Below are 12,613 nucleotides of genomic sequence, written 5' to 3' on the forward strand. Positions count from 1 at the left end.
TGACATTACATCTTTCCCATAGCACTGCACTCAGTTTTAGTCTAGATTATATACTAGTATCTCAGTGGAGAGATCAGCTTACTACACTAATGCTATCTACCAAAATATTAAATGGAGGTACAATTCTTAATTTTATTACCTTATCCAATTTTGCATCACATTTCTTTTCTTGCTTTTATTAAGCAGTACAGACTTCTATAGAATTGACTCTTGCTATTTCAAATGTTCTACAGTTAGTTTCAATGATAAACTCAAAAGTTCTGTGACAAGCAAATACAAAACCTTAGCAACCAGCAGGATCAACATTGCTACAAAAATAAGAAATTCTGAACTGACCAACTAGTGCCCGGAAGAATAAAGTGGGATCTTATTTTATTTGGCAAGGACTTCATTTGTGAGGGGCTACCTAAAATCATCATGTCAATATTGATGAAAATGTGGAATCAGTGACTGGCTAAGTAGGAAAATGTATTGAGGAAGTTACCATGATTAATCACTGCACTGCCAAGACAAACCAGAAATCGTGGTTGACTGCAGAGGCTTGTGCACTGCTAAAGGATCAGGACACTGTTTTCAGATAAGGCAATAGGATGATTCAAAGATCAGCAAGAGATGTGCTCTCCCACACCATCAGGAAAGCAAAGTGAGAGTGCCACAGAAAATTCACTGCCAACTTTGTTACACCAGGGACAAGTCACAAATGTATGCAAATCATGACATTACAAGTCCACCCTGCGTGTCAACGACAGTGACACCTCCCTTCCTGATATGCCTTTTGCCTTCTGTACATGATTTGATGTAATGAATGATGTGACATTGAGGAAAGCCCCCTCTCCCCGAGGAACAGGCACCCTGTCTGGCCACAGCCGAGGTGAGAAGGATCCGAGCCAGGGTAAATCCCCCCCACAAAGCTACTGAGCTGGACAACATATGCTGTCTGGTGCCGAAGAATTGTGCGACCCAGTGACCAGAGTTTTTAACAGACATCTTTAATGTCTAGTGTCATCAGTTTACTGAACCTGCAGGCTTCAAGGCAGCTACCATCATTCCAATACTGAAAGGTGTGATGGTAATTGGCCTAAATGATTGCCATTCAGTGGCACTGACTTCAACAATCATGAAGCGCTTTGAGTAGCTGGTAATTGAATTTATAATATCCCACCTTCCAGTTGCATTGGACCCTTTCCAGCTCACCTACTGTTCAAACTAGTTCACTGATCCTCCATCCTGTCCCAACTATAAAACGATGCCTCAGAAACCAGCGTGTTATTCACGGACTTCAACTTAGCATTTAACAAGATTTTCCTCAGAGCCTGTGGGAAACTGTCCTCGTTGGGACTTGTTGATGGAAAGGTCCCAGACAGTCCAAGCTGGGAGCAGTGTCACAAGCTGCATCACACTGTCCCCCAGTGACTGCACTGCCAGATCCAGCCCACGGTCAGGTTTGCGTCATCAAGTTCTCGGTCGGCCTCGTCAGCAGCAATAATGAGTTGGCATACAGAGAGGAGGTAGAGAGGCTTGTCAAATGGCATGAGAACGACAACCTGAGTCTCAATGGGTATAAGACAAAAGAGATGGATACCAATTTGAGGAAGGTGCCGGTTGACCACTTTCCATTGCACATCAATGGCTCTGCTGAGGAGAGAGCAAAGAGCACAAATCTGCTTAGCGTACATGTAACAGACTATCTAACCTAGACCCACAACATCTCCTCATCAGTCAAGAAGGCACATCAGCTTCTACACTTTCTAAGGAGAGTGAGGTGCACAAGGCTCACCCCACCCCCCTCATTCTAACATCTTCCTGCAGGAGCACCATCAAGAGTGTCCTGTCTGGATGCATTATCGTGCAGTTTAGAAGCTTTAGTCCCGCTTGGTGGCGCAATAAAATCAGTGCTGGACTCCGGAGCGAAGGTTCCCGAGTTCGAATCCAAGTCAGGTTCAGCATCGAGCTAGCAAGTCGGCCTCGTAAAAACAAGAATAGCTTGCTACAGAAATACCGTCATGACGGTGCCCCGATAACTCCACTGCCAAGTTAAGAGCTAAAAAAAAAATGGAGGCTTTAATGCATCGGGCCACGAGACCCTACAGAGGGTGGTTAAAAACCGCTGAGAGGATTATTGGGGACTGCTTCCCCTTTTATTGTCAAATATTGTGTACAAAGGTGCCAAAGCATTGTTGAGGATCTTGACCACACTACCATCAGATAGGAAGTTCAGGAGCATCAGGACTAGGACTGTCATGCTGGGGAAAAGCTTCTTGCCTCAGGCTGTGAGACTAATGAATCCCCTGCCACCACTGAGGTCTCATCACCAGGATAGCGAGCTGTTTACTGCTTACTTCTGCTGCACACTACAGGCATTTTGAATTGTATTTGATTGATCATAGTAACATTTGTTTTATGTGCTGTGTCTGCTGTGTGTATTTTATGTGGGTGCACAGTGGTCTGGAGGAACGTTGTTTTGTTTGCTTGTATTTATTTAATGAGAGACAGTGTGGAATAGGCCCTTCAAGCTGTGCTGGTCAGCTCCCCCGATTTAACCCTAGCACGATCAATATTGACCAACTAACCCACTAACCAGTACATCTTTGGAATGTGGGAGGAAACCAGAGCACTGAGAAAAAACGCGTACGTTTCACAGGGAGGGCATAAAGACTCCTTACAGATAACAATGAAATTGAACTCCGATGCCCTGAACTGTAATAGCGTCTAGTGCTAACCACTATGCTACCATCGCGTCCCATACATATATGTACAGTCAGATGACAATAAACTTAAACTTCACTGATATCATCACTAAGAGGAAGATGATCATGAAATGCTAAGTTAAATTGCAATGTTCCTAATATTTTCACAGCTAACAGCAAAGAACAACAACTAAACATCAAAAATAGGATGTACCAATTGAAAATGGAAGCGGGTACTGCATCAGGATTCCATGGCAGATAAAATTCATGAAAGACTAGGTGGTAGCTGCTCCAACAATGAGCCAGTTTCTTTGAGAGAAGGCAAACTGGGACAATATTAAACAATTGAAAAAGCTAATTGTATAACAAATATAGTTTTCTTGTTTTTTGTATCTAATTTTGCCATCTGGTTCCATTTCAGTTGTAACTTTGATGATACTGCCCAATATCATGCTTCTGCCATGAATGCCAAGGGAGAACTTTCAGCTTATGCATCAATTGTGGTGAAGAGTATGTCCGTGCAAATAACTTTTTAATATTACCCATTTCAGTGACTTGTGTTATTTTTGGTGGATTGCACCAATAGACACCCTTCTGTTTCCCATTTGCTTCAGGATTCAAGGCTGAACAGGATGATTTCTCATTGCATCCGGGAAGATATGGAATTCCTTCCTGTACGTACCACTTTTATCAATATAGTCAGCTTATATGGATAGCACTGCTGGATAACTAATTTTAACTCTATTAATTGATTACAAAATAACATCAATCTATATTTTAACTCATTTATAGTTAATTCTATGATTTGTAATTTGTACAATTTAAAATCAGAAACCTGACATTACACTAATTTACATTCCATGATGTAACATTTTTCCTCTTTTCAGCATTCTGAGATCTGCACCAGTGGTTCTCAAACATTTTCTGTTTCTGGCTTAGTTGTGACTTTCATTTACTTCTGTGGCCCCCAACTTTTAGCGTATCTGTTAATAAGGTTTTCTGGGGGGTGGGGGTCAACTGTACTAATTATTCTAATATACAGTCAATATTTGTTTTAACAGGATATAGGTATTATATGTTAAATATAATGTTACAAGTGTATATGAAAAATAAAACTACTTCAAAGCCTTGGAAAGGATACTTTATTTATAATATATAAAATATTCTTACAACCAGAAACAATAAATTGTTACTTGGGTATTTAGTGAGTTCCTGGCAACTGATACAAACTAGCAGGTTTTTTGAACATCTGGTTGCAACTTGGTTAAGGATAACTAAATTACATTTATTCATTTCTTTTTTATTTATATATTTTAGTAATTTTTAAAATCAAAATAGGAAATGTGGCTCGTTCAAAGACTCCTGTGGCTCCCAGTTTCTTGTTTTTTACTTGTGGCCCTACGAAAACTGGCATGGCCCACATTGAGAACCACTGAAATAGAACTTCCTTTGATCTCATTTAAAAAAAACTGTAGCCAGTTGATAATTGATTCTGATTAAGTGACACTAGGTTTCATCAGATTTGATAAATTAACCAGGAAGATAGAATACCACAGGTACTCCAACGTCTGCAAATGCTGGAAATCCAAAGCAATACACATAAAATACTGGATGAACTCTGCAGGTCAGGCAGGATCTATGAAATGAATAATCAGTTGACATTTTGAGCTGAGACCCTTCTTCAGGACCGAAAAGATGACCCCCATCCTTTTCAGACCTGGAGAATGGTGTAGGCCTGAAATTTCAACTGCTTATTCATTTCCATAGAAGCTGCCTGATCTGCTGAGTTTCTCCAGCATTTTGTGTGTGTTGCTTTGTAATATCACAGGAATGATATTCTTGGAAACTTTTACATATTGTAATACAACAGTGGTTCAGTTTAAACAAAATCTGAAAAGAGCATTAGTTTTGCTTTAATAAATACAATAGCAAGCAACAAAGAACCAGCAATGATGATCTAAATAATACGATCATATATTCTCCACATATAAAGAAAATAATATTGTTAAAGAGTTAATAATCAGCAATTGAAAGGTCAAATATGTTAAGTGGGCTCTGTCTGATGGATTTTTAGTTTGTGTTCCTCTAGAAAACCAACTGTTTGCTGCAGCGTGCATGTCAGTCGCTTCTGCATGCGTGCAATGCAGAGGCCCAAGGTCGGAACCACTGAGTTCAGGAGTGATTCCTAACAGTACTGAGTTGAGAAACCACAAGCTTCCTTCCAGGCTATCTAGCTTTTTATCAGCCAGAAGTGGCCCATCAAATACTGTCCCATTCATTTGAATGTGATTGCCAATTTCATTTTCATTATAAGAAGCAGTAAATAATTCATGTTTGCTTGAATTTTAAATGCCTCTTAGCACTTGTTTGTTTGGAATACAGGGAAATAGGAGCAGGAGTAGCTACCTGGCCCCTCAGATCTGTCCAGCCATTCATCCTGATCATGGCTGATCTGCCCCAGGCCTCAACTTTTCAAAATAAACATACTAAAAGTGTATTTAAATCCTTGGAATCCAGTTTTTATTCTTCCACAGTTCATGTTGCTTAGATGTCTTTATGGTTTTTGGGATCTGAGACAGTTATTTCCTTAATCTGTCTGTTCAGAACAGAGAAGAAAGAAAACTAAACTGAAAATACTTTTCAGATGTTGATAAAACTAGCATTACAATGCAGCCCTTTCTGTTTTTATATGTGACTTTTTCAAGGCTTAATTTAGATCTTAAGTTATCATGATCAACTGGGTTTCATTTGTTTTTACAATCTCTTATGGTATCTGAATTTGCAGTGCTTTTTGTATTATGTTGACAAAACCAGTCAAAATAAGTTTTCTGAAATTTATTTCAGATGATAGGTATGTTAGCAGTCTGACTTCTTATCAGGGCCATATCATTTGGCAGATTCTTGTTAAGTGTGTTCATTGTTGCTGTCCCTGACTATTGTGAAATTACTGCAGTAACGGTCAAAAGCTGTGTGAATATCAAATAAAATAGTTATTTCATACTGAACAAACCTGTAACTTCCTGTTACCCATTTGCAAATCTTTCCTGGGGCTACCAGAGGGCAGGTCAGGGAATATCTACTCTTTGCAGCAGATTACAAATTGCTCAATAATTGTAAAGGCTATGCTCAGGAAATATTTGCAGGGGTCAATAGAGGAAGCATGAAAATGAATGGAAGGTTCTGAATATTATTTACTTTTCTAAACAGTTGACTACTTCCCTGGGGATTCTCACGTGAAGTTTGATGTGCACATTGTTGAGAAGTTTAGTGTGTCGTTTGGTACGGAAGGAGAGACGATGAGTTTGGGCTGCAGTGTCATTGTTCGCCCCAATCTAAAGCGATTTCAGCCAGAGATCCAGTGGTGGCGTGATGGTAAGTAACTTTTCTGTGCTGGAGAAATCATTATGACACCACTTTACTAAGAAATTAAAACTAAAAACAAAAATATTCCTTAATTATCTCCCCTCCATTCCAATTTTCCCAGCATGTTGTTCAAAAGCATTCATTAAACCTCCCTAACCTCCCTATCCTTCTCCAGCCAACCCTAGTTCCCTAACACTTGTAACAAAAGTTAAATCTGTGAATGTAGATGATGTGGCACAGTGTGGTTCCTTGTCACTAAGACCAATGCTGGAAAATGGTTAACTAGATATCAACCAGGATACTGGGTGATATTGGCTGCTATTGATAGCCTTTTGCTGTTGTGATTCTGAAATCTGTAGCTCACAGCCTCTATATGGGTCAGATCAGCTGATCCAATTCCAGCCAGAGGTCGAGTGCATGATGTTGCTTTTGCATGAACACATTAAACAGACATGATTTATATTTGTGTATCCTTACTGTCCTATTTGATAATTATAAGTGTCAGTGTCCTTGCTGGCAATTCCCCTGCAAGCAGACAATATAGATTTGGGAATTTCCTACCTTAACTTTCAATATTTTATACTTTAGATTTCATTTTAACAGCACTGACAGTGATAAGCATGCCAAGTAAACATAAGACACTGTTGGAATTGTGGCCTCATTGTCTTGATCTCTGCACCTGTCCCATGTTTATTTTCTGTCTTTCATATTTCCTTACCAGGTATTCAGTTACATCCTTCCAAATGGGTTCTGATGCACTGGAGTGGTGAACATGCCACACTAACTCTTACTCACTTAAACAAAGAGGATGAAGGGCTGTACACAATGCGTGTGCTGACAAAATCTGGTTATGAACTCCATAGTGCCTATGTGTTTGTGAGAGGTATGTATGTAAATAAACTTGCAGATCCAGTATTAACAAAGTTCTTAGACAATATCTCTGCATACCTTCTCCCATTATGATAAGCTGTACCCATTCCGCATCCACTCATCAAAAGGTATCTTCAAATAACATGGGTGTTTTCTGATTATCAGCCCTCCTCTACCACCATCCCACAATCACTCTCTGAGTAATTAATCATCAACATAAATACAACAAACTTAGTGTTCAGCAGCGATCGTGATTATATAGGTAGTTTTCTTCCTGTTGGTACTCTCCCAGTTCAGTATAAATACATCTAGTTGGGGAAAATCAGCTACAACTCAGTTTCTTTTAAACAAGTTTTAAAAAGTCTATTAACATCCAACCATATGCAATGAAAACAATACAAATAGAAATCTTACAAATGGCATATGCTGTTGAATGAAATTACCAGAGATATGTATAAAATATTACAAGCTGTTGAGCTCTGGTATGACAGCTGTATTCTGCTCTTGATAGCATTGCACTCGTAACAGTAACTACTGTTCTTTCCGCACGTATGCTGAAAAATGTTGTAGTTCCCTTGCAAGCTGTCCTTTAACTCCCAATATTACTTTACACAGAGCTTGTATGGAAGCCAATCAGAATTTTTGGTTTTTAATTCCTCACAATATTCTTTTTGTTTCTTGCCGAGCTTTTTGCTTGTAATCCAATAATCACACCTTTAATAATTTGATTTCTGCAACGTTCCTTTTGTTTGTATCATCCTGTTTGTACAACTTCTTTGATGACAAAAACTTTTGAGTATATCAGTAGTTGAATGGCTGTTAATAAGTATCTTGCTTGATACTCATATTTGCCAAAGTTTGTTGAGGATCAAAAGCAGACAACAATGGAGCCATCTTGCTACTTGTGCTTTACTGACAAGATCACATAGCAAAGTTCCAGAGGAAAATAACATTGCCTTTGCACGAGCAAATATTTCAGGATTTTCTTTCCAGTTTATAGCAAATTTAAACTGTTCAGCAATGACATTGAATTCACCATGATATCTTGAGATAGGAATCACTTGCAAACTTTAGTCATTTTCTCATTCACCACGACTGTTACATTTACAATTGGAGATGCTCTAATCTGATGGAGAACCATGCCATAACAGATATGCTTATAGCCACTGACTAGACTTCAAATATCTACTAAGTCCATTGCAGCATGGGTTATCAACATAGAATGGAATCCAGTGTATCTGTAAAAACGTCAGTCATTTAAAAAAAATATAACAAACAGGCCACAAGCTCAAAAACAGCTAATAACATTGCTGTAACAGGGCAGATGGAGTGACTGGTAGTGTGAGAGTCTGCAATGTGGATAAGAGAAAGGGAATGCATTAATTGCTGGTATCTTCTGTACAAACTATTGAATTGCTTTCCCCTTTAACTGACATTGACATATTGATTGTTGTATTGCTGCACATCCAGGAACTAGGAAAGATTTTTCAGGATGAGAAGTGGCAAGGTGATATGAATAAAGTGATTAGGAGCTTGTGTCTTCTTTACAGATAGTGATGCAGAGGTTGCTGGAGCCCCAACATCACCCTTAGATGTCTACTGTTTGGATGCCAATAAGGATTATGTAATTGTCAGCTGGAAACAGCCAGCAGTTGATGGTGGAAGCCCGATTGTTGGGTACTTTGTTGACAGGTGGGTAGTAAAAATTGACAACTGAGCATTTAAAAATTTGCTTGTAAATTCATTTTCTAATTAAATCATGTTATGCCTAAACAATATATTAAAATGGAATCTGTTGGAATTACTCAAAGATCCGTAAAGAGAAAAACAGTTTACATTTTGAATAAATGACATTTTAAGGCCTACAATTCATAAGACATGTCAAAGTTTGGGTTACCAGAGAAAGAATACTAGTATTATCAATTAAATTTGTACAGTGGTTTATTATTGTCAGATGTACAGTGAAAAACTTGACATGCATACGGTCCTTACAGATCAACTCATTACAACAGTGCATTGAGGTAGATAAAACAACAACAGAATGCAGAATAAAGTGTTGCGCTATGGAGGAAGGACAGTGAGTAAGGTCACAACAAGGCAGATTGTTAGGGGAAGAGCCCATCTTATTGTGTCAGAGAATCATGCAATAGTCTTATAACAGCATGATAGAAAACATCCTTGAGCCTGGTGGTATGTACTTTCAGGCTTTTATACCTTCTGTCCAGTGGGGAGAGGGGCAGGTACACCAGGAGCAAGTGGCCAGATCAGCCATGAATGGCAGAGCAGGCTTGTTAGGCCAGATGGCCTACTTTTGCTCCTTATGCTTTTATAATATAATACCAGATAATTGTAAAATTGTACAAGCTGCAGGATCAGCAGTAGAAAATTACACTGAGTTTCAAACAAAATGTACTTTGCACAAAACAGTGTCTTAATTCAAAGATATTAGAGGAGGACTTACATCAGAAAATAACATTTGGTTAAATTTTCTTTTAATTGAACTGCTACAAAGTACTCCTTTTCCTTATCATTACAATGTACTAACATTGTAATCCATGGAACAGTTGTGGGATTAGAGTTATTCTTCTCCACTGGTGCTAGTGTGACTTTGGTCCCACACTGAACTTTTGAAAAACCCTTTATAGAGGGACAGCGGCTTTAAATTACTCGATGTTGTCATTTATGAGAATCTGTCCTGGATCCAGAATGTGAGTGCGATTGCGAAGAAAGCTCAGCAGAACATCTACTTTCTTAGAAGTTTGTGAAGATTCATGTAACCTAAAACTTTGAAGTCTGCTGGAGAATATATTGACAGGTTGCTTCACATCCTGGTGTGAAAACACTAATGCCCTTGAACAGAATAGCCTACAAAAAGTAGTGGATACGTTCCAGTCCATCATGATTAAAGCCCTCCCTACAATTGTCATAGGAAAGCAGCTTTCATCATCAAGAACCCCCACCATTCAGGCCCTGCTCTCTTCTTGCTGCTGCCATCAGGAAGAATGTACAAATATCTCAGGACCTCCACCACCAGGATCAGGAACAGTTATTATCTCTCAGCCAACAGACTCTTAAACCAGAGGGGATAACTTCACTCAACTTCACTTGAGTAGGGAAATGCTCCCACTGAGCTGGACTCACTTTCATCTCATGTTCTCGATATCCTTTTCTTCTTTATTTATTATTAATATTATTATTTCTCTTTTTGTCTCTTTCTTTTTGTATTTACACAGTTTGATTTTTTTTAAAATCACATTTGTTGTTGTCCTCTCTGTTGGGTCGCCATATACAACCCTGAGATTCATTTTCTTGCAGACAATCACACTAAATAGAAGAAACACAAAAGAATCAATAAAAGGGAGCACCCAAAAAAGTATGTACTTTGATAACATGGTGGTCAGTGGTGTAGTGGCATCCGCACCGGACTTCGATGCAAGTCTTCCTGGCCAGCTTCTTGCACGCGTTCCATCCACGCTGGGTCGAGCATTGAACTAGTTACTTAGCCTTGTAAAAATAGACAAACGCTAAAAGAAACAGCAAAGTTGCCGCCTGATGCACCACAAGGCACGGAGAGGAACAGCAAAAAAATTGATAATAAATTGATTTTGAACTATGAAGTTTGAACGTTATAGTCTAAGCTTCCACATGAAGATATGAGGTTGGGTGTGGCACTGAAGAACTATATAGTAAATCTCTGATAATCTGGGTGCTCAGGATTTAGGTGGAGTTGGAATCGCAAATTTTGCAGATGATTAGATATTACTGCTATTAATATACTAACATACATTTTAAACATGTTTTAGATATTGCACAGTATCGCAATTAATTTCTCAGTGAATCAGTTCATAGGGATAAGGGACCCTTGTCACTCTGGAACCACACTGAAGGGGAAGGGAGCTCTAGTAAATTGGAAGGGAGAATAGCAACACAGACTCCGGCATTTGAAAGACATCACAGGAAACCAAGGCAGTGTGAGTGGAAGGGAATGTAGGACTGGGGCCTCAGAGAATCAGAAGGAAGTTCAATAAACATTACCTGGTGAACTGGATGCAGAATTGTTGGAATATCTGAATTGTCGGATAGCACATTGTCAGAGTTTTACCATAAGAGGGAAAAATCAATATACAAACAAAATCAAACTTTGTTTTAAGGTATTTTAAGGTATTTACTTGTATAATATAAAACTATAGCATTATTGTGTGATAGTGATATCTGAATTAATTAGTAGAAGGGGTAGATGTTTTGTACCATAAAACAGCTGAAAGTCTTTCCTTACAGATGTGAAGTTGGAACCACTCATTGGGTTCAGTGTAATGACACCCCGGTGAAGTTTGCCCGCTTCCCTGTCACTGGATTGGTGGAGGGACGCTCTTACATCTTTCGTGTACGTGCTGTTAATAAGGTTGGAATTAGCAGACCTTCCCGTGTGTCTGATCCTGTGGCAGCCTTGGATCCTTCTGACAGAGATAGGCTGAAGGGTATGCCTGTTTGCCTCTTCTCAGACTAAATCTTTTGAGTGACTCCTTTGATGTTATCTATACCTGCTCAGGATAAATCATAGTTGCATGTAAAATGATGGAAAAGTTTAAAAAACACCAAATTAGAGTATCTCACAATATGGAGTGCTGTTTCATCAGTAATAATCGGAGATAGAGAATTAATGCTAGCCTTGCCAGTGATACTCAGTTCCTCAGCAATAAAACTTGCCAAGGGTTGCTGAAAGTTTATGTCCATCATATCCACTGCACTGTCATGTTCCTTGTCATATCCTGTATATTGTGGTAGCTGGGTTAGATTGGAATCCTATGGACTGATAGATACGTGTATGTTTACAACTTTGATTTACCCTTCTTCTTTATTTCTGGCACAACAAAAATACTTTGAAATTTGTTTTAAACATTTTTTTCAAATCAGCTTTTAATTTTTTAATGTTATTTAATTATTAGGTATGCCGTTAGCCCCCTGGACTGGTCAGATTATTGTAACAGAAGAAGAACCTGCAGGTAAAGAACATGTTACTTTCTATACAGCATCAGTCTGCTCAACCTGTGCCAAGTGACAACCAATCAATAAGGTCTAGATCCTAAAATGTAATTTTTCTCCCAGAAGAGTTTATGTGCTTTCTGAGGTGTTGCCAATCAAAATGAGAAGATTTTAATCCTTGAGTGTCTGACTTGTGGAGCATGCCAGGCATTTGTTCTAGATCCAAATGGCCTGACACAATTTGAGTTCTAAAGTGTCGCTTAAGTTGAAAAAGGAAGCTGGGAGGCCAAAAGGGCAGTGGGTGTTCACACTGGGTTACTTAGCTCACTATAGCCAATGCTTTATTAAACCCCTACCGAGTAATTCCTATTAAGATTGTGATTATAATGTTTATTATTGTTATGAGGCCTGAACAACCATTTCTTTATCTGAGATAAGATGTAGGAGCATAATTAGATCATTCAGCCAATCAAGGCTGCTCCACCATTCCATCATGGCTGATTTATTTTGTCTCTCAATCCCATTCTCCTCAGTCTGTTCTAAAGGGACATTCTCGTAATCTGAGGTTGTGCCCTCTGGTCCTAGACCCCCCCATTGTAGGAAGCATTCTCTCCACACCGACTCTATCTAGGCTTTTCAATATTCAATAGGTTTCAGTGAGATCATCCTCTCATTCTTCTAAATTCCAGTGAGTACAGCCCCAGAGCCAT

At 38.9% G+C, this 12,613-nt stretch overlaps 1 protein-coding gene across 2 annotated transcripts in view; it reads left to right on the forward strand.

Annotated features, from left to right (window-relative positions):
• myom1a (myomesin 1a (skelemin)) overlaps positions 1-12,613 on the forward strand; it is a 180,343-nt gene that overhangs the window by 65,280 nt on the left and 102,450 nt on the right. For both annotated transcript variants that reach the window (XM_059979587.1, XM_059979582.1), the window contains exons 8-14: positions 3,109-3,197; positions 3,302-3,361; positions 5,895-6,059; positions 6,772-6,933; positions 8,471-8,612; positions 11,199-11,398; positions 11,867-11,923. In XM_059979587.1, the coding sequence (XP_059835570.1) occupies positions 3,109-3,197; positions 3,302-3,361; positions 5,895-6,059; positions 6,772-6,933; positions 8,471-8,612; positions 11,199-11,398; positions 11,867-11,923 (875 nt within the window). The remainder of the gene's footprint in view (positions 1-3,108; positions 3,198-3,301; positions 3,362-5,894; positions 6,060-6,771; positions 6,934-8,470; positions 8,613-11,198; positions 11,399-11,866; positions 11,924-12,613) is intronic.

This window comes from Hypanus sabinus, chromosome 1 (assembly GCF_030144855.1).
Source record: "Hypanus sabinus isolate sHypSab1 chromosome 1, sHypSab1.hap1, whole genome shotgun sequence".
Lineage (NCBI taxonomy): Eukaryota > Metazoa > Chordata > Chondrichthyes > Myliobatiformes > Dasyatidae > Hypanus > Hypanus sabinus.